This window comes from Motacilla alba, chromosome 27 (genome assembly GCF_015832195.1).
Source record: "Motacilla alba alba isolate MOTALB_02 chromosome 27, Motacilla_alba_V1.0_pri, whole genome shotgun sequence".
Taxonomy (NCBI): Eukaryota; Metazoa; Chordata; class Aves; order Passeriformes; family Motacillidae; genus Motacilla; species Motacilla alba.
Genome location: NC_052042.1, coordinates 4,427,358 through 4,454,156, shown reverse-complemented (window position 1 = coordinate 4,454,156; position 26,799 = coordinate 4,427,358). Strand labels below are relative to the sequence as shown.

The following is a 26,799-nucleotide window of genomic DNA, read 5'->3' as shown; positions in this document are numbered from 1 at the left end:
GGGCCCCCCCCCCCCCGTAAAAACAAGGTTATCGGGGTGCAACATCTGCGAAAGCTGCGCCCCGGCTAAGCCCCGCCTGCGCCCCGCTGTCCTCCCGTCCCTCACCCAGCCCGGCACCCCGGGACCTGCTCCCGCTGCCCCCCCCCCGTCCCCCCAGTCTTGTTTACCTCCGGGTTTCCCTGCAGGGAATCCCCGGGATCCCCCCGGTTGTCCCCCCCCCTCTTTCCGCGGGGTTGGGGTGTTCTCTTAAAAAAAAAAAAATTGAAAAAAAAAGGGGGTTCCTGGGGAGGTTCCCCGGGGAGGAGGCACGGGGGGGACACAGGGACGGGGTGTCCGTCTGTGCCATGGGATTGCTGTCACCGGGGTGCCCTGGAGAGGGGTGGGATGCTTTAGGGGAAGGGCAGGGTGGGCGCACCAGTGTTGGTGCCCACCCGTGGGCACGCCTGTGTGTGTGCGTGAGAGGGGCACACGTCCCCGTGCCTGCGTGCCCCTGTGGATGTGTGTGCACGCACACGTGTGCATCTCTACATTTGCAGCCTTTCTAGAAGGATCTCAGCCCCAAAATCCCAATCCCAGGGCAAGGGTGAGGGGGGCGAGCCTTGCACACACACCCGTGCACGCACACCTGTGCACACACACAATCCCATCCCAGCCCCGGTACCTGGGGGCTCCTGCAGGGTCCCCCCAGCAGTGAGGTGGCACCGGAGCTGTCCCCACTGTGCCCGGGGGCCCATCCAGCCTGGGGGCTCAGTCGCACACGTTGGGGACCTGGTGGCACCCTCAGAGGGGTGGTGCTGGGTCTGGGTGTCCCGATAAGGGCCCCGGCCTTATCTGGGCACTGCCAGGGGCTCCCCTCCCTGCACAGCCTCGGGGATTTTGGGGGTCCCTCCCCGCACTGAGCCCACCTGTCCCCCAGCTGGTTCTCTTGGCCGAGGCCCCCTCGGCAGGGCCAGAGCGGGTGTGTGGCACCCCGGAGGGCACAGGGGGGTGGCACATGTCCCCACGGGGGGTGTCTGTGCGCTGAGGGTGACCCTGATTTCTGTGGGGGCTGTGGAGGTTTACGCGGCCGCCGTGGGATTCACCAGCCCCCTCCCCGATTTCTCTGTCACAACAACGGGGAAACTGAGGCACAGTGAAAAATGGGGCTGGGGGGTTGCCCCTCGTCACAGTCAGCCCCCGCCCACCCCCGTGAAGGGGGTCCCTCGCCCCCCGCAGACCCCGCGTGGGGAGGGGGGGTGGGTGATGCTCAGCCCCCCAAAATAGGGATCGAAGCAGGGCAAGGCAGGGTGTGGTGATCTGAGCCTGGGGTGGGCAAAAGACCCCCCCAAAACCCCGGGGGGTGCCCGGGGGTCCCCCAGCAGCGGCCCGTCACGTCGTGAGGAGGGACAGGTGGGGACCCCCCGGGGGGACTCCGGCCCTCCCCCGCTCATTCTGCCCCCCCCCATCCCCCGGAGAGAGATTTGGGGGGCCGGGGGCGGGGAGAGCATCCCTTTGGGGGGGGGGGCGGCGCACGGCCCGTGGCGTGGGCATCGGCGGAGCAAAGCCTGCGCGGCGCGGGGGGCCGCGGCCGTGGCGTGGGGGGGTCCCCACGGGGGAAGGGGCATCGCCCGCGGCCGTGGCGCCCGGGCCGCTGGATGGAAGCGAGCTGGGTGCCGGCTGCCATGGCTCTGGGGCTCTCCTCCAAGAAAGCTTCCTCCAGGAACATCGCCGTGGAGAGGAAAAACCTCATCACCGTCTGCAGGTGGGGGGCAGCCGGGGGGGGGACACCGCAAAACGGCGGGGGGAGAGGAGCGGGGGGAGGGAGAAGCGACCACCGCCGGTGGGGATGGAGGAGATGGGGGGCGGGGAGGGGCCGTGGTGGGGAGGAGGGTGGGGGGGTTCCTCCCTCCCCCCCGCCGCCCCTTCACCCTTTGGGGGGATTTGTTGTTGCTGCAGTCGCTTTTTGAGGGGGGAAATTCGGGTTTGCAGGGGGGAGGAGAAGGATGGGGATGCGGGAAAGGGGGGGGCGCGGAGCTGCGGGGCCGCGGGGCTGCGGGCAGCGGGGCCGGGGCTGCGGCGCTGCGGGGTTCCGGCGGGTTCCGGCGGGTTCCGGGGGGTTCCGGGGGGTTCCGGGGGGCTGCGGGGGTCTGCAGGGGCTGGGGGGGTCGTGAAGGGGGAGACGGGGGCGGGCGACACAGTGACAACATGGAGGCGGCTGGTGCGCGGATGTCGGGGGCCACTGGGGATGGCGGGGGGACGCAGGGGGGACTGGAGGGTGAGGGGGGTGCTGGGGACAGCGGGGTGCGAGGGGGGGGGGCTGGGGTTGGGGACCCCCATGCGGGCGGGGGCCCAGGAAGTGACGTCAGGGCCCCGGAGCCGCGGGGATGGGGGATGAAGGATGGAGGATGAGCGTTGTCATGGAGACTCCCGGCTGGACCGGGATGGGGGGGCAGGAATGGGGTGCAGGGACGGGGTGGGGGGGGGCTGGTGGCTCCTGTTGGGGTGCGGGGATGGGCTGACACCCCCAGGGGCCTGGTGAGGGGCTGCTGGTGCTGGCAGTGCTGGAGCCTGGCCCAGGGCTGGGGGGATGTGCGTGGTACCAGGGCCTGGGCAACCTGGCAGGGACCCCCAGGGCCTCATATTGGGGTCTGGGGACCCCGGGGCTCCTCAGCATGGCACGGGGCACCTCCAGACCCCACTGCCATGGCGTGGGGACCCAATGAATCTCCTTGCTATGGCATGGGGCATCTAAAGACCCCATTGTCATGACACAGAGACCCTCTGGATCTCCACCAGGATGCCTCCAGCCCTCGCCCCGTGCCACGAGGCACCTCAGTGCCACCGTGGGGCACCTCCACCTGCTGCCGCGGGGATCCCCCAGGCAGCTGTGACCCACAGAGCCCACAGAGGGGGCGATGCCCCCAGGCAGACACCTGCCCTGTCCCGGCTCCGTGTCGCTGTCCTCGGCGTCGCTGTGCCCCGAGCACGAGCGGCCGGGCGGAAGGGGAAGCCATCACCGCCCGCGCACGGCCGGGAGGAAGGGGGCCTTTGTTCGCCCTTCCTGGCCACTTGCACAGCGGGGAGCAGCGGCCGCCCCTCGGGGTCCCTGGGGACGCGGGGACAGGGGGGTCACCGAGCCACAGCCCAGCCCGACGCCCTCTTCCCGCTGCCGGGAGCGGGAGCCAACAGCTGGAAAAGTGCTTTGCTCGGCGCTGAACCCTGACCGTGCCAGGGCTGGAGGTGGGCGCTGGGCGCGTGTCCCCTCCCGGCTGTGACGCCCGTCCCCTCGCCAGGTTCTCGGTGAAGACCCTTCTGGAGAAGTACACGGCGGATCCCATCGACGACTCCTCCGAGGAGTTCATTAACTTCGCTGCCATCCTCGAGCAGATCCTCAGCCACCGCTTCAAAGGTAACGATGGCCCCCAGGGCCGTCCCTGTCCCCATGCCCGTGTCCCGTGGTGGATGGGGACGCACATGCTGGCAGCAGGAAGGGTGTCCAGCTCTGCTGGAGGGGCTTTGCTGGCACAGCAGCCCCTGAGCAGCCCGTGGGTGCCCGCAGGCCCTGTCAGCTGGTTCAGCTCTGATGGACAGCGCGGGTTTTGGGATTACATCCGCCTGGCCTGCAGCAAGGTCCCCAACAACTGCGTCAGCAGCATCGAGAACATGGAGAACATCAGCACCTCCAGGGCCAAGGTCAGGAAGGCACCAGTCCTGTCCCTGTCTCTGTCCCTATCCTCATTTCTATGCCTGCCTCTGTTTCCATTCACTCCACCCTGACCCTGGTACGGGGACCCACCTACATTCCCATCCCATCCCCATCCCATCCCCATCCCCATCCCATCCCCATCCCATCTCATCCCCATCCCATCCCATCCCATCCCATCCCATCCCATCCCATCCCATCCCATCCCATCCCATCCCATCCCATCCCATCCCCATCCCATCCCCATCCCCATCCCCATCCCCATCCCCATCCCATCTCATCCCCATCCCATCCCATCCCATCCCATCCCCATCCCCATCCCCATCCCCATCCCATCCCCATCCCCATCCCCATCCCCGGACCCACCTACATTCCCATCCCATCCCATCCCATCCCCATCCCCATCCCCATCCCCATCCCCATCCCCATCCCCATCCCATCCCATCCCATCCCATCCCCATCCCATCCCCATCCCCACCCCTCTGTGCCCCCCCTTGCTCCCTTCTCCTGCTCTCCTGCAGCTCCATCCCACACCACCGGCTCCTTGGGACACAACAGCAGCTGTGGGTCCCCAAAAAAGGGGCTGAAATCCCCGCCTGTGTGGGGACCTCCAGCTGCTGCCCGGAGTGCTGGGGGTGGGTGGGAATGTGGGGGCCCCCGAGGCAGCCCCCATCCTCAGGGGCGCCCGGGCGCTGCCTCGCAGGGCCGGGCCTGGATCCGCGTGGCGCTGATGGAGAAGCGAATGTCCGAGTACATCTCCACGGCCCTGCGGGACACTCGGACCACCAGGTGAGCAGCCCCCGGCCCTGCCGGCCACGGGCACACCTGCGCCAGGGTGTGTGGGTATGCCGGGGTGGGTTTCGGGGTGCCAGGGTGGGTTTTGGGGTGCTGGAGGGGGGGCACATCCAGCCGTGTGCTCCCCACAGGCGGTTTTACGATGACGGGGCCATCATGCTGCGGGAGGAGTCCACGGTGCTCACGGGGATGCTCATCGGGCTCAGCGCCATCGACTTCAGGTAGGGACAGGTGACACAGAGGGACGCAGGCCCCGGCTGACAGCCTCGGGGCTCCCTGACCTTCTTCTCCCGCTGCCTCTGCTCAGCTTCTGCCTGAAGGGAGAGGTGATGGACGGCAAAACGCCCGTGGTCATTGACTACACGCCCTACCTGAAGTTCACGCAGAGGTAGGAGCTGGGGTGCCCTTCCTGGGGTGGGCACCCCCCTGTCTCTCCCCCAGCACCATGATGGGGCTCCCTGAACCCCTGACATCCCCTGCTGAGCCCCCACACCCCCCAGCTATGACTACCTGAGCGAGGAGGAGGAGCGGGGCAGCGTGGAGAGCAGCACGAGCGAGGACAGCTCACCTGAGCACCCCTACCTGCCCCTGGTCACCGACGAGGACAGCTGGTACAACAAGTGGCGCAAGATGGAGCAGAAATTCCGCATCGTTTATGCCCAAAAGGTACCGGGAGCCAGGCTGGGGCCGGCAGGGTGTCAGCTTCCCCAGGATGCTCCATCCTGGAGCATCTCTGCCTCGGGGGTACCCTCAGCCCTTCATCCTGCTGCTGCAGTGACCCAGCCCGCTCCCTGTCACTCTGGATGGCCCTGGGGACGCTGGGGGTGGTGGCAGGGGGCACCACCGATGGTGGCCTCCCACAGGGGTACCTGGAGGAGCTGGTGCGGCTGCGGGAGTCGCAGCTGAAGGACCTGGAGGCGGAGAACAAGCGGCTGAAGCTCCGGCTGGAGGAGGTGATGGTGCAGAACCAGCTGGAGAAGAGGGAGCTGGAGGGCGTCATCCTGGAGCTGCAGGAGCAGCTGTGAGTGGGGACCCGCTGCCACTGCCAGGGGGCTCGGGGGGCTGGGGGTCCCTGGAGCCAGGCTGCCCCACAGGCCCTGGGGGTCCCCAGTGCCCCCCACGTCCCGTGGGCAGTGTCACCTGGCAGGTGCCCGGCTCTGGTGGCTGTGCCAGGTGCTGAGCACCCGCCTTTGCTGCAGGACGGGGCTGATCCCCTGTGAGAACCCACAGCTGGCCCAGCTCTCCAAGGAGATGGTGACACCCCTGGTCAACCAGTGGCCCTCCCTGGGGACCCTCAATGGCAACGAGAGCGGCTCGGACAGCAAACTCTACAGGAGGTAAGCTGACAGTGGGGACAGAGACCTGCCAAAGCACCCTGCCCTACCCCGGGGGGGACAGGGAGTGTGGGAGGGACAGAAGAGCTGTGCCAGCCCCAGCAGGCTCAGAGCTGTCCCCCTGCAGGCACAGCTTCGTGAGCACCGACCAGCTCTCTGCCGAGAACAGCCTCAGCTCCGACTCCCAGCGCCTGGGCGAGGGCAAGCGCGAAGGGGAGCCCTGGGGGCCCTTGGGTAAGACCCCCCCACCCACCATAGGGTGCCCCCGGGGCTCAGCACGGGTGTCAGGACCCACCAGCAGCCCCCTGCTCATGTTTGGGATGCTGCCCCAGCAGTGCAGGGACACCCAGGTCGCCCCTGGAGAGGTGGTCCCTGTCCCCCGGGGTGGCAGGGCTGGGACGCGAGGCCGAGCCCGCTGTGACGCCCCGCTCTGCCCGCAGGGAAGGACCCCACGCCCTCCATGCTGGGGCTCTGCGGCTCCCTGGCCTCCCTGCCCAGCTGCAAGTCCCTGGCCAGCCTCAAGTCCAACGAGTGCCTGGTGAGCGACAGCACGGAAGCCAGCCCGACCCGCAGCCCCAGCTGAGACCCCCGGCCCCCGCGCCGCCCCCCGGCCCCGCCTGACGGCACAGGACTGACCGAGCTCGGCCCCCCTCGCCACCCCGGGCCCAACGAGGGACTCGCCGATCCCACCGGGGAGGCTGGGGACAGGCTGGGGACAGGCATGCCCCTGCCCATCTTGAGACCCCACCCGGCTGCGCCTCTGCCCCCCAGCCTGGACCCCGGCTGGAGACACGGACCTGCTGGGATGGGGGTGCAGGACAGGGGGGAACGAACTGTGCCACGGCGGGGGGGACACTGGCAGTGACGGCTGCTGGGGAGCAAGGGGGGGTCGGGGCCAGGCCCCTTGCAGGGGCGAGGGTCCAGCGTGGCCCTGCTGTCCGTCCTGCTCAGCCCCTGGTGCCCCCCCGGGCTGTGCCTGCCTGGCCTCCTCCAGCTCCCCTGCACTGTGGGGGCCGCCTGCCCCCCCTGCAGCAGCATCCCCACAACAGGGGGAGGACTCCTCTTCCCCCTTCCTCCCCATCCTCCCCTGGGTTTTGGGTTGTTTTGGGTGATTTTGGTTTTTATTTCAGCCCCATCTGCCTTGTTGGAGCAAAAGGAATCAATAAACGCAGCAAGCAGAGCTGGCCTGTCACCCACCTCCCCAGAGGGGAACAGACCCCTTGTGCCCCCCTGCTGCAGGGTCCTGGCCCAGGCAAGGACAGTGGGACACCCGGTGAGCCTCCTGCAGCCCCTCCGGGCAGGGGGAGCACCTTGGGCCACAGAGAGCACCAAGGCTGGGGCAGCCCCTGGCCCAGCAGCTGCTCCTGGGGTCCCCTAGCCCCCCGTAAACGCCCAGCTGAGACCCTGTGGGTGACAGCACCATGCTCACACAACCCAGGGCCGTGGCTGTCACCCCACAGGTGTCTCTACAGCCCCCCAGCACACAGAGAGAAATCCTTCCACTAAGAGACGATTATTTTATTTAAGAAATTCGGAGAAATTGCCTCCATGAGTCCCGGGGTGATGGGGGCAGTGCCCGCAGAGCTGGGGCGGGCCCTTGCAGTGAAAGGATGGGGCAGGGGGGGCACAACGGCCCCCCCGAGCAGCAGTGAGGTCTGTCCCCACACAGGGTCTGACAGGGGATGGTGACATCCCGAGTGGGAGGAGAGGTCCAGAGGCAGGAAGAGGGTCCTGTCGTGTCCCCATGCCATGCAGAGCCAGCAAGGCGAGGCTGTGTGTGAGTGATGGTCAGGAGGGGCAGATCCCCAGGCAGAGCAGGGCTGGGGGGCCCAGGCAGGCAGAGAAGCCCCCGAGGTCTGGGGTTTGGTCCTTGCCAGAGCCCCAGCTCCATCTCCAGCCAGGCCAAGGCTCCTGGGACGCCCCATCCTTGCGAGAGTGTCCATGAATCCAGCAGCAGCATCTGTCCAGCCCCAAGGGATGGGTGCGGGGGGCTCCATATCCCCCCCAGTGTCACAGCAGCAGGCACAGATGTCCCCCAGAGCGGCTGGGACAGGGAGTGGGGCCAGGCTGGCCCTGGCTCCGTGTGCGGGCAGCGGGAGGCAGAGCAGGAACGAAGGCACTTGGGCTCTGCACGGCCGAGTGCGGATCGCCGCTCCTGGGACAGCTGGCAGGAGCGGGGCTGGCACTGTCCCCTGGGCACGGCCACATCCAGCCCGGCCCCAGGCCCGCTCACAATCCCCGCAGCTGCTGTTCCTGGTTCAGCTTCTGGAAGAAGCTCTTGCCAAATTCATAGGTGCTGATCATGATGGCGCAGGCAGGTGCCACCTTGATGACGCGCGGCAGGAACCCTGCGAGGACAGCGCCGTGAGCCCTGGGGTGGCACCAGGGCACCCCGAACCCCAGCACGGGGCCAGGGCACATCCTCACCTGCAAAGAGCCCCCGGGTGCCAGACTCGGCGCGGATCCGCTGCATGAGCAGCCAGGTGGAGGAAGGCTTGGAGGCTGTGACTGTGGGGAGAGGGGAGCAGGTGAGGGTTGGGGACACCCACGGGGAGCGCTGGCTGCCCCCAAGGCACCTGCCTGGAGCCTGGCCCCTCACCTGGGTGCACCTCACTGTCTCCCAGCTCGATCTGCCGCTGGGTTTTGACCACGTCGAAGGGCAGCGTCAGCACTGCGGCCACCTGTGGGGTTGGCACTGGATGGTGAGCCAGGACGTGGGGTTCCTGCCCAGTGCCAGCTCTGTTGTCACCTCCCAGCACCATCCCAGCCCCATTCCTCCCTCCCACAGGCGCCAACCCCCCAGCATCCCAAACTCACCGTGCCAGAGATGGCCCCGGATGCGAAGCTGACCATGAAGGTGGCCCCGTCCAGCCAGGCCTGCCTGCAGAGCCACGTCCTCACCAGCTCGTAGTTAAACCAGTACAGGGCTGGGGGAGAGGAGACACCAGTGCTACCACTGGGCACCCCCGCCACCAGCACAGGGCTGCTCTGGGCCCCCCCCGTCCCAGCGTCCCCCAGGCATACCCGAGAAGGGGACGTCCCGCAGCACGGTGGGTCCCCAGCCCCTCCAGAGGGACAGCCAGCCGTCCTGGGCCACTGCTGACTGGATGCAGACGCGCAGCTCGCGGTAGCTGAGCTGCTGGGACTGCATCTTGGTGCGGATCAGCTCCAGGGGGCTGATGACTGTCACAGCACCCACTGCAACAGAAGGGACGCGGGGAATGAGCTCTGTCCGCCCCGGCGGCCGCCCCAGAGCCATCAGCACCGTGCCAGGAGAGCCAGGCGCTGAATGTGGGCACTGAGACCTGCCACGCTCTGCTGCCAGGACGCAGGGTGGGCGTGGGGGGACCCCAGAGAGGAGGGGTACTCACGCCTGGCGAGGGCCCCAGCCAGCAAGGGGATGTAGTGGTTCCAGCTCCCCATCCGGGCGTGCAGGTAGTCCCGGAGCTGGTCATAGGTGGTGAAGTAAATGACAGTGGCTGGCACAGCCATGACCCTGCGAGGAGGAGAAGGGCAGTGAGGGGGACATGTCCTCCCTGGGGGATGGCGGGGGGCTTGGGACTTAAGTCTGTGCGCCTGGGCAAGTGGTAGCAGCCAGAATCCCCAAACTCACAGGGTGGGGGGCAAGCCGCTCCACAGAGATCTGATGCCCTCATAGCGTGTGATCTTCACAAAGGCATCCTGGGGAGAGAGCAGAGCACGGGACAGTGTTACAGGTGGGAGGACAAACAACCCCCAGAAAGCAGCCCAACAGCCCTCTGGGGTGGGGAGGCCGCTGGCCATGCCTGGAGCTCCTACCAGCGTGCCGGTGAAGTGGCCGGGGGCCTTGTACCAGGCGGTGCAGCCGTTGCCGTTCTGGCAGACGTACAGGTGGTCCATGAGCCCGTTGCAGTAGAGGAAACACTTCCCTGAGGCAGGAAACAACAGCACCGCCATTACACAGCAGACCCTTCCCCTCTGCCCCATGCCCGGCACATCTGATCCCAAAGCTGTCACATCTTCCAGGAAGGAGCCAAACCCTCAGTGCTTGAGCCCGGTCCGAGAGCAGGAGAGGAACAACCCTCCAGCAAGGGTCTGGTCATGGCCAGAACCAGGGCATGGGGACACCTGGCCCCATGGCAGGGGTGGGGATACAGCAGGACCCGCTGCCAGCAGTGGGAGTGGGTTTATGCCTCACTCGGTCTCGGCTCTGCTGCCCTGGCACAGTCCCTGGCACAGTGGGGACATTGCCCCCTCCACTGTGCTCTCAAGCCAGGCACAAGGGACACCAGGCAGGAGAAATCCAAGGGGACTTTGATGCGGCAACACAGGGGGACCACAGACAGCCAGGCCAGCTGCACAACAGATCCCCATAGATGTGGCACAGCCAGCCCCAAAGCAGGGCTGCAGGGCAGCCTGGGCTGGGGACAGCGTCAGCCCCCACAGTGCAGGGATGTCCCCACGGCCAGAGGAGCCCAAGCCACCACCAGTGGAGAAGCAAGCCAGGATGAAGGCTTGGGAAAGCAAAGCCACTGGCAGCAGGAGCCCCTGGCGTACTCACATGTGGCCGGCTGAGCGCCCCAGGGCACTGACTGCGCTGCCAACACTGAAACACACAATGGGGACACACTGAGCAACCGCACGGGGGACATGCCACCACCCGGGGCCGGGCAGCGGGACAGCTCTGCGGGTGACTGCATGCCCCCACAGCCACTTCCCAAGCAGTTCCTATTGTCACCAAACCAGTCCCTTGGGGCCAGCCCTAGCCCAGTGACCCCACAGGAAGGGGCAGAGCCCAAGAGCAGCAGCATGGAGACTGGAACAAAGGCAGTGGGGGAACAGCCAGCAGCTGCAGCAGGCTGAGCCTCTGGAGGGCTGGGGGCTGCCAGGCACAGCGCTGACCCCTCAGCACCGGGCTGTGGAGGGGGAAGCACAGAGCCAAGCACCAGCCCAGCTTCCCCAGCAGGGCCCCCGGGCCCATGAGGACGAGGGGCCCACGGTTAGCTGCCACCTCGCCATGGCCCCACGCTGCAGAGCAGAGACATCCCTGCCACCAGCTCTGCCAGCTGAGACACCCCCGCGGGCTGCTCGCCAGGGGGACCGGCTGCAGCCCCCCGCCCTGCCCCGAGCGGGGTTACCTTTGGAGAAGGGGGTCCTCTGGGCCTGCAGCCGGATCTTCACCACGTCCAGCGGCGTCACTGCAAACACACCATCCCTTAGCCATGACGCCCCCCGTGCCAGCCCCCCACCCTGGCACCCACCCCGCCAGGCTCACCGAAGAGGGAGGTGAGGATGGCACCTGTCCCCGAGGCCAGCATCTGCTGCAGCGGCGTGATGCCCCCGCTGGGGCTCGGTGGCATCTTCTCAGCCATGGCACCGTCCCCCTGCAATGCACGGCAGGGGATGCTCGAGCCTGGGGGGGTCCCTGTCCAGGGATGAGGTCCCCTGGGAGCCCCCCCAGCATCCCCACTCCAGCAGAGCGTCCCACAGGTGTCCCACGCCCGCCGTGCTATCGCCGCAGCACACGGCAGGCGAGGGCCCCCCATAATCAGGGTGTCCTGGGGGGTGACAGGGACTGGCTCTCGGGCCAGCCCAGCCCTGATAACACCCCCTGGCCCCACACTGGCAGCAGGCCCAGCCTGGCTGGAGAGGTGGAGACAGTCCAGCCTTCCACGTCCTTGGGGAAGGAGGACTGTCCCCTCCCTGCACTCGGAAAATTAAGGAAAGGAAGGAACAAAGTCCAAAGAGCAGCCATGCTGCGACAGCCGCCCCCAGCTCGGCTGGGATGGCAGCAGAGCCCAGTGCAGCCATGGCAGGACACCAGGGAGGGGGAGATCCCCCTCGTGAGTTTGCAACAAGAATCCCAAGAAGGGTTTAGGCATCTGAAACCTCCTGCCTGATCCCGCTGGGGCTTGGCAAGGCTGCAGCCTCCAGGGCTGGTGTGCTGCCCTCGGGAAGCAGGGGATATCACACCCTTCCCAGGGAGAAGGATGTGGAGAAGTGACCCTCAGCACACTCAGCACCAGCTGCTCCCTCTCGCTGCAGCCTGGGGATCATTCCCATGCTGGGACAGGGCCATAGCAGGAGAGCTTCCAGGCTTTGGGAACCCGCAGGGTTCTTTAAAGCCTGGGAACGCAGCAAAAAACCTTCACTATCTGACTCATCAATTTGCAAGGTCAGAGAAGTCATAAATCTCTCCTTTACAGGCTCTGGAATTGTTGGGTGATCACGGCTGCAAGTTGGGACAGGCCTCTCCTGAAGCCACACGTGCCAGCCCCCCAGGGAGCCGGGTCTGTCCTGGCACAGGCAGCAGCCCCGCTGGGAGAGCTGGATCTGTCCCAGCCCCACAGGGAGCTGGGCCTGCCCTGAGCCCTCGCCCTGCAGTGCCCCGGGATGCGGGTGCTCCTTGGGCACGGGCCCCAGTGTGCCCATCACGGCACGGCAGCGTGGCACGTGTCCCACTGACCCCACGGCCACTGCAAAACCGTGCCACGGGCAGGGCGCTGGCTGCGGGTCCTGCCCGTGACCCGGCCCTCCTGCCCAGCCTGACGCAAGCCAGGGGAAATCTCTTGCTCCCAGCTCTGCCCCACCTGATAAACTCACTCCTTGTGACGTGCCCCAACACAGCCCCGCTGCTGCCGCTGGGGCACCTCCGGGGCTTCCTGTTTGTATCCAGTTCCCCTCTCAGCTGGGAGCTGCTCCCTTTTCCGTGCAGGGTAAAATGTGCCCCTAAACTCAGAGCCCCAAAATGTGCCCCTAAACCCAGAGCGCTGCTCCGCCTGGCGTGTCAGCGGGGCTGGCCATGGCACGGTGACAATCGGGACAAAAAGGGGGACACCAAACACGGGTTAAGGGGATCAGTGCAAACAATTCCCGGGGTCTGCGGGGAAGCTCAAGGCGCTCTTGCCGGGCTGGAAGGGCCCAGCTGAGTCCAGCCCCGAGCCACAGGGAAATCCTGCCGGCGGATCCCCGGCACTCCCTCGACCCTGGGCTGCTCCATCCTCGGGGATGTGAAGCTGGGTCCCCACCTTGCACCCCGGGGTGCCCAGGCAGCACCGGGATCCCTCCTGCCGGGGCACAGAGCGCTCTCCCCGGAGCAGGGGACAGTGCTGCTGTGTCCCCGAGGCAGCCTGGCCCTCTGCCCCCCATCCTGCAGCCCAACCCCTGCGCGGTTCCTGCGCCCCCCGCTGGAGCCTGCAGCCCCCCCCGAGGGGTTTGTGCCCCCCATCGGAGCTCGGAGCCCCCAGCCCGGGGCTGCGCCCCCTCCCCTGGCCCTACACCTCCCTCTCGCAGCATCTGCAGCCCCGGCAGTCTCGGGGGGCGCCTCCTCCCCGGGAGGGGACCCCGGGGGTCCCCGCGGCCGCTCCACGCCCTCCGCAGCCGCACGACCCCCCCCGACACCGGGGGAAACTGAGGCAGCGGTCACGCGCGCCGCACCACGAGGGGGATGACGTGGGGGACGGGGTGTCGGGGGAAGTGCCGGGGGTTCCGCCCCACCTGCTCATTCCAGCCAGGCTTGGCGCGTCCCTCCGGGAGCGGGAGGCGACTCCGCGCCGGCGGCGCCTTTAAGGAGCCCCATGGGCGCCCCTCGCCCCGCGCCGCGCTTCCGCCCGCCCCGCCCCGCGCACGCGCGCTGCGCGCCCCTGCGCCCCCTGCCGGCCCGGGGCGGCGCTGCGCCCGGAAACACCCGGAGAGCAGAAACACCTGGAGTAAAGAAACACCTGGAATAGAGAAACACCTGGAACAGAAACACCTGGAATAGAGAAACACCTGGAACAGAAACACCTGGAATAGAGAAACACCTGGAGTAAGGAAACACCTGGAATAGAGAAACACCTGGAACAGAAACACCTGGAACAGAAACAGCTGGGACAGAAACACCTGGAACAGAGAAACACCTGGAAAACAGAAACACCTGGAACAGAGAAACACCTGGAATAGAGAAACACCAGGAACAGAAACACCTGGAACAGAGAAACACCTGGAGTAAGGAAACACCTGGAACAGAAACACCTGGAACAGAAACACCTGGAACAGAAACAGCTGGGACAGAAACACCTGGAACAGAGAAACACCTGGAAAACAGAAACACCTGGAACAGAGAAACACCTGGGACAGAAACACCTGGAACAGAGAAACACCTGGAAAACAGAAACACCTGGAACAGAGAAACACCTGGGACAGAAACACCTGGAACAGAGAAACACCTGGAGTAAGGAAACACCTGGAATAGAGAAACACCTGGAACAGAAACACCTGGAACAGAAACACCTGAAATAGAGAAACACCTGGAACAGAAACACCTGGAACAGAAACACCTGAAATAGAGAAACACCTGGAACAGAGAAACACCTGGAGTAAGGAAACACCTGGAATAGAGAAACACCTGGAACAGAAACTCCTGGAATAGAGAAACACCTGGAGTAAGGAAACACCTGGAATAGAGAAACACCTGGAACAGAAACACCTGGAACAGAAACAGCTGGGACAGAAACACCTGGAACAGAGAAACACCTGGAAAACAGAAACACCTGGAACAGAGAAACACCTGGAACAGAGAAACACCTGAAATAGAGAAACACCTGGAATAGAAACACCTGGAGTAAAGAAACATCTGGAACAGAAACACCTGGGACAGAAACACCTGGGACAGAAACACCTGGAAAACAGAAACACCTGGAATGGAGAAACACCTGGGATAGAGAAACACCTAGAGTACAGACACACCTGGACGAGAAACACCTGGGACAGAGAAACCCCTGGGACAGAAACACCTGGGATAAACACCTGGAACTGAGAAACACCTGGAACAGAAACACCTGGAACAGAAACACCTGGAACTGAGAAACACCTGGGATAGAGAAACACCTGGAATACAGACACACACCTGGGACACAGACACACCTGGAACACAGACACACCTGGTACACAGCTGCATTGCACACAGACACTTGGAGCACAAACACCCCGTTCACACCTGGTACACACCTTGTACGTGCCCTGCACGCTCACAGAGGGTGCTGACAGAGGGGCCCACCTTGCCCAGTCACCGTGCTGGCAAAGGGGCTCACCTTGCACACTCACCCTCCACGCTGGCAAAGGCTGTGCCTTGCACGCTCACCGTGCTGAAGCCCTGGGGCTCTCACGCTCACCCTGAGCCCTCCGGGGCTGCACGCTCTGGCGTGGCTCGCACGCTCGTCACGCCAGGGCCAGCGGCAGGCTGGGACACGGGCACGCTGCCGTGCCAGGCCCAGTGCCACTCTGCTGCCTGCCGAGCAACAAAGCCTCTCAGTCCCAAAGCACTATGACACCCGGCATGTCCCCGTCCCCTGCCACGCTCCCTGCAGCTCCGCCGGGCCCTCCGAGCAGGGGGCGAGTGCCCAGCCACTTCCACCTGGGCCTGTGAGAGCTGGATTAATGCCAGCACCCGGTGCGTCTGGGGGGCTGGAATCCCACTGTGCTCACTGCAGACCCTCAAGTGGAGCCCTCCCATGTGCTGGAAGCACTGTGTTTCCTATGGAGAGCTCCGAGTCCCTCTGGATGAGGTGGTGATGTCCCTGAGGGGCTCTTATTTCTGCTTGTAGTTAAATTTGGGGATTTTCTCGGGAGGAGTTTCTTCACTGAAAGGATGATTAGACATTGAAGGGGCTGCCCAGGGAGGTGGTGGAGTCTCCATCCCTGGAGGTGTCCAGGGAATGACTCAACGTGGCACTCAGTGCTCTGGCCTGGTTGACAAGGTGGGGATCGGTCACAGGTTGGACTCGATGATCTTGGAGGTCTTTTACGACTTCGGTGATTCTGGGAAAGTGGTTCAAACTCGTCCGTGCGCGGGCGGGAGGGAGCAGAGCCCTTCTGGTGGCCCTCAGCCCCTCGCTGTAATGTGGGCTGATGACAGCAGATGGCTCCCGAAGCCCCTCCGAAACTCACGGACCCCCGGCCCCGCGGGCTGTGCCCTGGCCCCGCAGCCCCGCGGGCAGCAGAGCTGGGGCCGCAGGGCTGGGATGGGATGTCAGCTCCGGTGCTGCGTCCCTCAGCAAAGTCCCGCAGGCCAGAGTTCCCGGTGACTCGTTTGTGTGACAACATCACTGCAGGACCTGCTGTGGAGCTGCATGATGCAATCCCTGCCTCAGAGCCGGCTGAACTCCTGCCCTGACAAACTGCAGGATAAACGCTGCGCTGGTGCCCGCAGCCCTCTCTGCTGCCCGGTGAGTGCCGTCCTGTGGGAAGGACGGAGCACTCCGGGACAGGTGACGTGCAGGTGCCAGAGCAGCCTCTGCCTGCTGGACGGGAGCAGTTCAGGCTCGGTCTGCTGTCCCAGGCTGTCTGGAATGGAGCCTCTTCCACCCACAGGGATGTTCACCGTCCCTTTGCAGAGCTGGCAGAACTCTGGTGGCTGCTCTCCTCCAGGAATAAAGTCCCTCCTGGCATCTCTGAGAATTGTCAGTGGAGGGGGAAGCTAGTGCCGGGAACTGCCCTGCCACGACACCAGGTCCAAGGGAATCTTGGCTTTAAGTGATGTGAGCCCAGGAGCCTGATAATTCCCACAAGGTCCTGTAAGTGAACGCATCCTGTGCCTCCCTGATGAGTCAGCTCTGCCTCTTAGAGACACGGGCTTTAAACGATCTGAAAGCCTCTTGCAGCTGGTAATTTAGAAATGGAATAAAGATTAATTAAAAATATATCTGTCCTTAGGGGTACTGGGTCTTGTATCTTCTGGTTTAGGTGTTGGGCTTTGTGTGGCTTCCGCACAGCTGAAAAGAGACAGGGATAATGTTTTTTCAGATGGGGTGGGGTCAAGAGGGACCGATGAAAGATGGTTTAAGTGCCTTGGCCTCGATTTTTTGGGTCTCTTCATTTGCTAAAGAGGTCAGGGTGAAAGGGTGAGTTTGTTTATCCCGAGCTCAGCACTGCTGAGGACCTGGCTGGCTCTTTGTGCTGAGTCACGGCCCTCTGGCCGCCTGCGCTGTCCAAGCACCGGGAACCTTTCTGTCCCCAGTTCCCATCCTCGCAGTCCCGCTGGCCTTGGCAGGCTGCTGAGGGTGCACCGTGCTCCGATTACTGCGAAATGAACTGTGAAGTTACTTCAGCTGGGGAGAGCCGTGTCCAAGCTGAAATCCGTGTCTGGTTTGCTGAGCTGTAATCCCCCCCGAGCCGCAGCGTCCCGCGGCGGGGCCGGTGTGCGTGAGCCCTGCCGGGCTCTGTCCTGCCGTGACACCGCAGGCACGGCCGGGAGACGCTTGTGTAACTGCCTGCTCCTGGCTCCGCGGCGCTTACGAAAGCCAGCTGGTGTCCTGGGCCAGGGCCACGGCCTGCGAGCCCTGCTCTGCCCTGCTCTGCGGCTGTGCCCGGGCTCCTCACCGAGCAAGGGTCGCACCCTGCTCTGGCAGCACCTGCAGGCGCTCTGGAAAGATCCGTCCTGTCCGCTCACTTCCAAAAGCGCATTTCGAAAGCAATCAGCCCGTTTCCTTCATTTAGGTGAACTTCAAGGGCCAGGTTACAAAAGGAGCTGGGTAGTGCTTTAATGGAATAAAGCCAGCGCAGAATTTGAGTATTTATTTCAGCTGGGATCATTATGGTTTTGCAAAAGCCAGGCTTAAGCTGAATTAAGTGACTCAAATGAAGCAGCTTGTGGCCAGAGGAGGCCCTAGGGACATCAGACTTGTATAACCCAGAATATAACCCAATATAACCCAGAATTTCTAACGCAGCTGCAGCTCTGCGGGTCAATTCCCACCGCAGGTGAGACCTGGAAAGTGGTGTTCTGCCTTCTGTAGCACCTGCCAGGGAAAACCTTGGTAGTTATGAAACAGGGGACAAACCTCACCCGGGAGGAAAATAAGCCTGGTCTTAGGGATGAAGAAACAGGTATGGAAGATAAAGACCCCATGGTTTCCTCCCTAAAGGCTTCCTCTATAATTTTGTGTTAAAATAGTATACACCTAGCAGCAGCATGGGCCAGGAGTGGGGAGGAAAGAGGAGCCTGGCCTGAGAACAGTAGGAAAAATTCCCAGATCCCTTTTCCAATAAACAGAAGCCCCTGTGAGCACTGAGCCAGAAGAGCTCAGTGCAGTAATTAAACTCTGCATCGGCTGTCAGCCTGCTGCACGTACAGGTAAGAGATGTGCCCTCAGAGAGCTCCTCTGCAGTTCCCTTCAGCTGGGGCAGGATCTGCTGATCACCCCGAGCTCTTCCCACCCAGGGCTGCACTTTGGGACTTGGGCTGCTCCAGCAGCTCTGGAAACATCTCGGTGCTGCTGCAGCAATTGATGCACTTCACTCTCGACTATCCTTTGCCAACAGATCCTCTAAATGGCCTGGATGTGGCTGTGCCTGAGCACTGGCTGGCCCTGGCTAACCACGCCTCACTGCCCAGCCCAGGATTCCTGGGATGCAGGCAGGACTTGTGCTGAGAACTCAGGCAGATGTGAGTGGGCGTTGAGGTAACTTCAGGAAGACAGGTGTCGCCATGCTGAGCACTTCAAGAAATGAGGCCCAGAGTCTCTTTTGGTTTTGCTGTCTTTGGATGAAGAAATAATCCTGCTGGGGGGTGCTGAGCTGACTCCCAGCCAGCCTGGTGTTCCTGGTACACCCCACATCTCCTGTTGGAAGAGCTGCTGTCCCAGATTGGGCTCGAGCTGCTTGCACTGCAATTCATCTTGTTTTCTGTTGTCTCTCAAGGACGGATCCCCTTGTAGCCCTGTCATGTTTATTTTACAATTCCCAAAGCTGTGATAGATTTTTGAGAGGAGCTGTGTCTAATCTAGGAAAATTCTCCGGATAAATTATAGTGGGCACTTTTTAGGCAGTTTAAAAATGGGCAGAAAAGAACCCTTCCTCTGGTTTCAGATGGCTCGCCTATTACTATTGACCTGAAAACAAACAAACAAACCCAACTATCTCATAACATTGCATGTTCATAAATCAACTTTTTTGGACAATTCTAATCTGTAAGTCTGCAGTTATTGATACTGTAGTAAGAGAAGAGCTTTGACACTCCATAAACCTTTATTCCAAACCAAGACAGATCATTCCCAATCTGGTCTGCTTTAAAAAGCAGACTGGTGCTGCACATGTGGGACCTGGTGAGGAAACCTCCCTTTTCTCATCGAAGTAAGACTTAAAATAAAGAGATACCCATCAACTACAGGAAAAAAAAAAAAAAGAAGAACCTGGTGCTGCAGGTTCCTCATCTGTTTCTCTCACAAAAAGCCTGTTCTTAGACTGGATGTTTGTCCTTGATTTTGCACCTCAGTGTTTGTCAGGAAAAACTAAAAACTGGATCCTGCCCTCCTGCAGTTTCTCTATTAAATCCAATTATTAGGGATAGTAACACTCTTAACACAAGGTAGTAATTCCATTGAGCGATCTCCACTGTGCCCACAACACTTCCAGGCCGAGCAAAAGCAGCTCACTGCTGCTCCAGATGAAGCAGGCAAGCTCGAGAGGGATCTTTTGGGACCAGGATCTGTTTTTCAGCCTCTCCCTTTGCTTTCCAGGGCTTCAGGCTGGTGGCGGGGTGGTGAGAGAACCCAAACGCTGCCCAGCAGCTCAGGGCCATTCTCCTGTCACCTGTTGCTCCTCCTGACAGGTGTCTGCTGAGCCAAAAGCCAAGGAGAGCTGCCAGCTCCATGGTCTCTGTGGCCTGTTCCTCTCGGCTGCCGGGGCTGAGGGTGATGCTGCGGAGCTGCCGCCGTGTGTAGGAGGCGGCTGCCCTCCCTTTGTCAGCCTGGAGCTTACCGGCATGACATGAAACCGGTGCGGCTGCTGAGGGGCTGCTGAGGGTATGCTGAGGGGATGCTGAGGCGATTCTGAGGCGATTCTGAGGCGATGCTGAGGGGCTGCTGAGGGGATGCTGAGGGGATTCTGAGGTGATGCTGAGGGGCTGCTGAGGGGATGCTAAGGGGCTGCTGAGGGGCTGCTGAAGGGATGCTGAGGGGCTGCTGAGGGGATTCTGAGGGGCTGCTGAGGGGATTCTGAGGCGATGCTGAGGGGCTGCTGAGGGGCTGCTGAGGGGCTGCTGAGGCAATGCTGAGGGGATGCTGAGGGGATGCTGAGGGGCTGCTGAGGGGCTGCTGAGGGGCTGCTGAGGCGATGCTGAGGGGACGCCGCTCCCACACGAGCCGCGCTACCGCCACCTCCACGGACGCTGAGGGCAGTGCCCAGCAGCGCCCGCAGGCAGCAGCGTGCGCGGGATGCGTGGCCGGGCAGAGATGGGCACGGAAGCGGGCGGCAGGGCCGGGCGAGGCGGTGTCCCGGGGCGGGGATCCCGGTGCGTACCGGCGGGCCCGCCGAGGCCGCCGCAGGCCGGAGCGGGCCGTGAGGGGCGGGGGCATCGCGGCAGCGCCCCCTGCCGGCCGGGGCGGCGCGCGCGCCCCCGCTCCCCGCAGACAATGGGGCGGCGGCGGCGGCGGGGGCGCGCGCGGCGCGCGGGCGCGGGCGGGGCGAGCGCTCCCGGCGAGGGGCGGGGGGCGCGCACGGGGAGGGGGTGGGGGGGGGTGGAAAGGGGGGGGGGGGGGGGGGCTCGGCGGCGCTCCGCGCACGCGCGCGCGCGCTCCCGCCCCGCCGGCGCGGCGAAGGTTCCGGAGCCCGCGCGCGCCCCCGCCCCGCCCGCGCCGCCGCCGCCGCCGCCGCTGTCACCGTCACCGCCACCGCTGTCACCAGCCGGCTCCGGTGCGGACACCCCCGCAGCAGCGGCAGGTACCGGGAGGGGTGGCTGCCACGGGCTGGGGGGGATGGCGCCGAACCCCCGGGCGCGCTCTCCCTTCGCCGCGTCCCGCGCGGGGAAGGGGGGGAGGAAAAAAAGAAATATATCGATCAACCCCCGAGAAGCGAAATCCGGCCATTTCATCCCAAAAGCCACGGGAGGGGCGTGTCCCGGTGCCGGCGCCCCGGGGCTGCGGCAGCGCCAGGCGCGGCCCCTGCGGCAGCGCGGGCGCCCGGGGCAGGTGCGGCGGGCGGGGAGCGGCGGCGAGGGATGGATGGAGGGAAGGATGGAGGGATGGATGGATGGAGGGAGGGATGGAGGGAGGGATGGATGGAGAAGGGCGGGTTCGGGGCTTTCTCCCCGCTCTGCGCCCGTTTCGGCCCCGTTCCTCCCGGCAGGTGGGGCCGGGGCTGCGGCAGGAGGGGCGGCAGCGCGGGGCCATGTTCTGCAGCCGCCTCGAGGGGGGGAGGCAGCGGTGATTAAAAACGGTAAATTAATCAATAATGGGAAACCGTAATCAAAAAACGTTTGGAATTAAAAAAAAAAGGAAAAAAAAGGAGCTGCAGACGCCCAGCCCTAAATTTTGCGTGGAGGGAAGCGTTATTGAGGTCACGGCACCCCGGCGCTGCCCGGCTTTGTTGCACCCCCCGGTGCCCGTGTCGAGGGGTTTGGTGTTTAACGTGAACGAGGCGGGTCCATCCTGTTGAATCCCGGGTGTTTTCCAGCCCCAGGATGGGGATGGGGATGGGGGTGCCCATCCTCATGGGTTTGGGGCTGGGATGGTGCTCCTTGGTGTCACTGGTGGTCCCTGGATGTGCCGGGCACATCCCAAGCATCCCAGTGCCATGTTGGGATTGCCCTTGTCATGCTGGAATTGCCCCCTTGTCCCTTCCATCTGCCTCTTCCCGTGCTGTCTCTTCTTTCTCATCCCAAAATCCCACCAGGTGGGGCGTGGAGCTGCCCCCCTTTCTGGGTTTCACCTTTTTTTTACCTGTGGCTGTTGGGTATTTCTTTATTTTAAGTCTAACTTAGCTGGGGAAAGGGAAGTTTCCTGGCCAGGCGTTTCCAGGAGCACACACCTGCCCTCCTGCCTCGGAGCAATTCAACCTGCAAGGAGCAGAAACAGCTCATTCCAGGTGAGGGATGGAGGTTTCTGCCCGCATCCCTGACTGCCACATGAGCACGAGGGAGGCTTGGCTTGGGGAAGATGATTTTTCCTGGTGTTTTCGAGCACCTAGAGACACAATCCTGCTGCTGCTCGCAGAGGGCAGCTGCCATCACTTCAGAGGGAGTTTCTCCTTCCATTTGCTGTGGTACCACCCCGCGAGGTGCAGCTCCATTTGCAGCGAGAGGCTGCTCTTGCCTGGCAGCGTGCTGGAAGGAGCAGCTGAGATGAGCTAAGCTGTCACCATTTGTATGCAGAGTATTCCCGAGCTTCCCCGGCGTGGATGTGGGCAGATGTTGGATGCGTGTCTGAATCAGTGGAACAAAATTTGCCGCTGAGGATCGTTAATTTGCCTTGTCGAGCGATGGCTGCCCGCTTCCATCCGTTGAAGGGGTTTTGGCTCTGCTGCCAGTACCTCACATTTGGGGTGTTTAGTGGCTTTCCTTGCGGGGTTCAGTTTTCTTGCCATTATTTTTCTCGGGGTGGTCAATCAAAACAGGTCTCAATTGGACATTTGCAGGCTGCTCTTGAGGGGAGAAAAATTAAAACCTCATTCCCTCTAGGAGTAAGAAATTGCCTAACCCAGTTATGCTTTGTTCACTCTTGAAACACAAAATGCTTGGTTTTCACCCCACGATGAGCAACTTAAGGAGAAAAGCAAAGTGCTGGCTGATTTACCTGTAGTTTGTAGAGGATTTCAACATAGAATCATGGAATGATTTGGGTTGAAAGGAGCCTTACAGACCATCTCATTCCACCCCCCTGGCACGGGCAGGGACATCTTCCATCAGACCAGATTCCTCCAGCATGGCCTTCAACGCTTCCAGAGATCGCCTGGCAGATGGTTCACACCTGATTAAAGTGTTGCATTTTCTCATTCTTTGAGTAAGATGCAGGTGGGGTTCATTTTTTGAGGCCTGGGGAACGGGATGCCCATCCCACAGATGGTGTCACAGATCAGATAGGGATGCTTATCCTGCAGGGATTAACTGGGGATAGCAGTGGTGGGAGTTCTCTGTGCCCTGTGCGAAGCTCCCTGAGGGCCCAGCTCCTGCAGGTGGCAAGTGCAGGTTTGGTGTGTCTCCACTGTGTTCAGTATTTACAGGTCTGGCTTCCAGTTTGGTTTTGCTCACCCTTCCCACTCTGTGTCCCCTTGCTGCCCTCTGCTTCCAGCCTCTGCCTTCCCCAGGTGTTCCATTCAAGCTGTCCCATCCCCTCTGTGCTTGAAGGACTGCAGCTTCAGGAGGACCAAGCAAATATATTTATTTAATGTATTTTATATATGAAAATGGAGTGCTGTAGCTTTGTCGTTTCCTTCCCAAAAAGCCATGGGAAATTCTGCTCCCCTGGCCAGACCTGGTAGGATAAAAACGAGGGAAATGTGACGCTGTAGCTGCCCTTTCTCGGTGAGGAAGAGCTGGGTGTAGCCAGTCAGGGATGCTTGTGGCACGCTGCTGAGGTGGGTGTTTCATCTTCTGCCTTTTGTGTTCCTCTGCTGCATTTCAGAGAGCCGTGTTCCTCCTGGAGTGCTCGTTGATCTGTGCAGCACCACAGGCTTTTTTCCAGCGTTTTCCAGGCGTGGGATTTGGAAGCGTTCGGGCACCACTTTGCTGAGCAGTCCTGAGGGAGCAGCAGCAGGGATGGAGCAAATTGCTCCCTGCTTACCTTTGTGTCCCCACGTGGAGTTTGGGCTGCGCAGCATTGCGGGGCTGTTGGCAAAGCCACGTTGGGAATGTCTTGGAGCTGGTGTCGGTGCTGAGGCTCCTGAAAGGCTGCCTTCATCAGCACGGGAGTGACAAATTGTCCTGACACGTCCTGCAGCACAGCCGTGGCCGCCGATCCCGCCGGAGCCGGGTGGGCCCGTCCTGGGTGCCGGGTGTGCCCACCCCAGGCCTCCAGACAAATCCCTCTTGGTTGGCAGAGCGTGGAAAATTGGATCATGAGGCACTGTCTAAGGGGGGAATGCTCAGGGTGGCCGGTCCCTTTCTTCCCAAAAGCAAGATTATTCAAAAGCTGGAAGAAAGCTGTGGATTTGAGTTTGTCTTGAGCAGAATAATCTTATTTTGTCAGCCCGGCGTGCTGATGAGGCTTGGCTGTGGTGCTGGTGTCCTTCGGGGCAGCGCTGCTAATTTAGCTGTAGGAATGCTCTGACACTTGATGAATGAGTCAGGGAGGAGCCGGGGCGCTGGTTTCCACCTTGTTCCCAGTATTCTCCAGTTTGCTCAGCTTGCTGGCTGGTGAGCTCAGTTGGCTTGTAGGTTGTCTGGTTGACTCCTAGGCTGTGTGCTGAGGTGTGGGGCTGGAATGAGAGGCGGGAGCTCGTAGTGCAGTGCCTTGGGCTTGTGGCAGTCCTTCTGGGTGATGCTGGGAGGGTGTTGGGGCTGCTGGAATGTGGCAGCAGGGTTTAAAAAGAATTTGGGGGGGGGGGGTTGTGGTTCTGCACACAGGTAAAGCAGCCAACCCTGAGCAAAATGGGCATGGCTGGTGCTTTTTGGCTCGTTCTGAGGTCTGCAAACCCACGAGTCTGTGGAAAAGCACTGAGAGCCCTTTCTTGGAGCAGAAGGGGCCTCTCTGGCTGTGTTGGAGTAGCCAAGGCTGTTAAGCCCCGAGGAGATGATTCCCCTTGTGTACCTGTCCTGGGTACAGGACACCATCCAGCTCAGCATCCTGGCTGCTCCCAGCCTCAGCTGAGAGGAGCAGCAGCTCTCTGAGGGCCTCTCCCTCCTGCTGCAGTGGCAGCAGAGCTGGGCTGCCTTTCTAGGTTTTTCTGCCAATGCAGTGTAATCTCTTCCTACCTCAGGGGCTCTGCTGGCTTAGCTGTGGTGCTCAGGCTCCAGAGCTGGCTGGATGGTGCCTGGGGCTCGCCCCAAGGGCACATCCTTGGGCTTGGGGGTGCTCATCAGTAAATTGGGTCGTGCTGGGTGCTGCAGGGCTCTGCCTGCCCGTAGAGATGGAAAAGGAAGCAGTTGCAGAAGTGGCTTGGGCTGCTGATCCAGCACAGAGATGTTCCCACTCACCTGGCAGCAGTCCTGGGAGGAGGATTAGGGTGAGTGGTCTGGGGCAGAGGGCTCGGTGGAACCTCCCTGAGCACCAGGCTGGCGCAGCCTTGCCAGAGGTGCAGCCCCCACGCTGGATCACTGCTCCTTCGTGGAGGTGTGGAGCTGCTGCTCCGTGCAGGGCTGTTCCCACCTGGCTGTTTGGCAGGAACAGCCCTCAATCCCAAGCTGGCTTTGCAGCTCACCCTAGGATGTGCTGGAGAGAGCAGAATTGTGGCCCTTTAGGTAAACCCTTGTGAGGTTTTCAAGGCTGTAAGGGACTGAGTGAATCTGAGTCTCTCTTGCAGCAGGATGGATCTCCCTCCTCCATCTGTGAGCTTTGTTTTACACTGAAATCTGCTGGTTGTAGGCTGGGTTTTTTCTTTTTTTTTTTTTTGAGTGCCTGTGGAAAGCATGTGTGGTTTACACTGGAGTCTGGAGGAGAAGTATCTGTGCCTTTAGACTTGAGTGGGTTTTCTTTGCAAGTCTAATGAGCTTTTTGCTCCTCAGAAATCAATCCACTGGTTTTTCCCTTCTCTTTCCTAGCAGACCAATTAGCAAAGGTGGTCATAACACACGGCGTGGCTCCTGTTTTCAGTGTCTCTTCTTTAAATACCCAAGGAAAGGGAGCACCAGGGGATACCTTCTGTGCAGCTAAAAGGATTATTGCTGCACTTGGGCTAATTATTTCCATCTTTGCAGCCTCTCCACTCTACCTGCCCTGACCTCTCTTCCTGGAGCAGGTCTGGGGTCACTGCCTGTGTGTCCTTGCCTCTCTGCCTTCCCTCCGTGCTGGCCTCCAGAGCAGAGGGGTTGTCCCACCCTGGGAAGGGATTTGTCCCCAAGAGCTCAGGTGTGTTTGGACGATGCCCTCAGGCACAGGGGGGGACTGTGGGGGTGTCCTGTGCAGGGATGGGGGTCGCTGTGTCCCTTTCAGCTGGGGATATTCCGTGAATCTGTGATCCCCAGTGAGCTGGACTCAGCTCTGTGGCGATGCTCCAGGGCACGGGGGAAGGACAGAGGCTGGTGTGGGGTATGGAGGGGTGAGGTGCAGTCCTAAGGGGCAGGAAGGGCTGTGGTAACTCTTCAGCGCTTGAAGAGAGGTGTTGAAACCGCTTGTATGGAGGGCTTTGAATAGCACGTGTGAGACTTGAAGGGCTTTCTGCCACTTATCAGCGCTGCACTTTGTGGCTCCCCCTCAGCTCCTGCCCCGGGCTGTCTGCCTGGAAGTGCCAGATGTAATTTCAGATGGATTTCATCAGCGGCTCAAGTCAGTTGCTGCAGAATGAAATTCCATGAGGTGTTTGTAAATGACTAAAAAAACCATAAAGCAGCCTCTCCCGTGACTCCTGAGGACATCCAGCTCAGCCTGTCTGGGGGGGGCTGGAGATTCACTTCTGAGATAAAACAACTGTTTTCTGCCCCTGGAAGAAGCGTTTGCGGGGCTGCACTTCTGAAGTTGAAATTGCACAAGTAGGGGAGATCTTCAGAGCGGTTAAATTGTTCCCTGTCCTAGGAAACATTTTATCTTTTCTTTAACTAAATGTTACTTGAATCCTGGCTCGGTTGGCAAGGTCTCCGCGCGGAGCATGTGTGGTGTTCCTTCCCCGTGAAGTGAAATGTCACTTCAGGTGAGCTTCCTGGGGCAGGAGCACATCTGGCCAGCTGTGCACGTCCTCTGCCAAACCACAGGCAGGCCAGGGCTGTCACACTCGAGATGAGAGGACAAGTGATGGGCAAGCAAGGCTGGTCCTGGCTGGTTGCTGTGGATCTCCGGGTGTCAGGATGAGCCTCGGGCACAGGGAGCAGGGGCTGTTCCTGCTCTTTGTGTTAGCTGGAGACCCCGGCGATGACAGGAGGGCTGCCAGAGGAGACTGTCCCTTCTCTTGGGACAATCTGGAGGGATTCCTTCCAGGAGGTTGGTCTGTGTTTGTGTCCACTCGGGGTTATGTGAGGAGCCTTTGTATAAAAATGACATTTATATCTGGAGCTGTGCTTGACTTTGGTATGGTCAGGAGGGAAGGAAGTGTAAGATTTGGGAATGTGGCTGGTGCTGACCCACCGGGTACAAAGTGCTGACTCCTCCCTGCAGGAGCCGAGTGTTT

The 26,799-nt window shown here is 61.8% G+C and overlaps 3 protein-coding genes and 1 long non-coding RNA gene across 34 annotated transcripts in view; 2 read left to right on the top strand and 2 right to left on the bottom strand.

Moving 5' to 3' along the window:
- The first annotated feature begins 1,363 nt into the window (after positions 1–1,363).
- On the top strand, positions 1,364–6,991 carry RUNDC3A (RUN domain containing 3A). 3 transcript variants are annotated; one of them, XM_038163282.1, is made up of 11 exons: positions 1,364–1,737; positions 3,273–3,388; positions 3,539–3,672; positions 4,386–4,471; positions 4,609–4,698; positions 4,785–4,865; positions 4,978–5,143; positions 5,341–5,498; positions 5,677–5,814; positions 5,939–6,045; positions 6,252–6,991. In XM_038163282.1, exons 3-11 carry the CDS (start codon positions 3,643–3,645, stop codon positions 6,392–6,394), a joined length of 999 nt encoding a protein of 332 aa, XP_038019210.1. In that variant the 5' UTR covers positions 1,364–1,737; positions 3,273–3,388; positions 3,539–3,642; the 3' UTR covers positions 6,395–6,991. The 3 variants fall into 3 exon arrangements, with proteins under 3 accessions (XP_038019210.1, XP_038019208.1, XP_038019209.1); XM_038163280.1 differs by having other exon boundaries at positions 1,503–1,741; XM_038163281.1 differs by lacking the exon at positions 5,939–6,045 and having other exon boundaries at positions 1,503–1,741.
- Positions 6,992–7,314: 323 nt separating this feature from the next.
- Positions 7,315–13,442, bottom strand: SLC25A39 (solute carrier family 25 member 39). Of its 2 annotated transcripts, XM_038163284.1 has the most exons (12): positions 13,288–13,442; positions 11,066–11,174; positions 10,929–10,988; positions 10,352–10,396; positions 9,610–9,719; positions 9,425–9,492; positions 9,183–9,307; positions 8,836–9,009; positions 8,629–8,738; positions 8,411–8,492; positions 8,239–8,319; positions 7,315–8,159 (listed from the first exon to the last, which is right to left on the bottom strand). In XM_038163284.1, the coding sequence occupies exons 2-12, from the start codon at positions 11,160–11,162 to the stop codon at positions 8,041–8,043; spliced, it is 1,071 nt and encodes a 356-aa protein (XP_038019212.1). In that variant the 5' UTR covers positions 11,163–11,174; positions 13,288–13,442; the 3' UTR covers positions 7,315–8,040. The 2 variants fall into 2 exon arrangements, with proteins under 2 accessions (XP_038019212.1, XP_038019211.1); XM_038163283.1 differs by lacking the exon at positions 10,352–10,396 and having other exon boundaries at positions 13,288–13,417.
- A 361-nt stretch (positions 13,443–13,803) lies between these two features.
- Positions 13,804–17,107, bottom strand: LOC119712099. Its single transcript, XR_005259796.1, has 3 exons — positions 14,356–17,107; positions 13,915–13,997; positions 13,804–13,848 (listed from the first exon to the last, which is right to left on the bottom strand). It is a non-coding gene; the product is annotated as an uncharacterized LOC119712099 (long non-coding RNA).
- Positions 17,108–20,332: 3,225 nt separating this feature from the next.
- MAPT (microtubule associated protein tau) overlaps positions 20,333–26,799 on the top strand; it is a 43,396-nt gene continuing 36,929 nt past the window's right edge. For 26 of the 28 annotated variants that reach the window (XM_038163364.1, XM_038163360.1, XM_038163351.1 and 23 more), the window contains exon 1: positions 20,333–20,487. The gene's annotated coding sequence lies outside the window, so the exon portion shown is untranslated. Of the gene's footprint in view, positions 20,488–20,850; positions 21,631–26,799 lie in introns of those variants that run through there. The other 2 variants (XM_038163342.1, XM_038163352.1) reach the window with 2 other exon arrangements.

Bases quoted from the DNA above. Each gene is read 5' to 3' on its own strand.
- RUNDC3A (XM_038163280.1), top strand. From the start codon at position 1,635: ATGGAAGCGAGCTGGGTGCCGGCTGCCATGGCTCTGGGGCTCTCCTCC. The intron at 4,699-4,784 runs GTAGGGACAGGT...GCCTCTGCTCAG, and splicing joins CTCAGCGCCATCGACTTCAG to CTTCTGCCTGAAGGGAGAGG. The intron at 5,499-5,676 runs GTGAGTGGGGAC...CCTTTGCTGCAG, and splicing joins CTGGAGCTGCAGGAGCAGCT to GACGGGGCTGATCCCCTGTG.
- SLC25A39 (XM_038163284.1), bottom strand. From the start codon at position 11,162: ATGGCTGAGAAGATGCCACCGAGCCCCAGCGGGGGCATCACGCCGCTG. The intron at 8,320-8,410 runs GTGAGGGGCCAG...CTCTCCCCACAG, and splicing joins AGACAGTGAGGTGCACCCAG to TCACAGCCTCCAAGCCTTCC. The intron at 8,160-8,238 runs GTGAGGATGTGC...CTGTCCTCGCAG, and splicing joins CACCCGGGGGCTCTTTGCAG to GGTTCCTGCCGCGCGTCATC.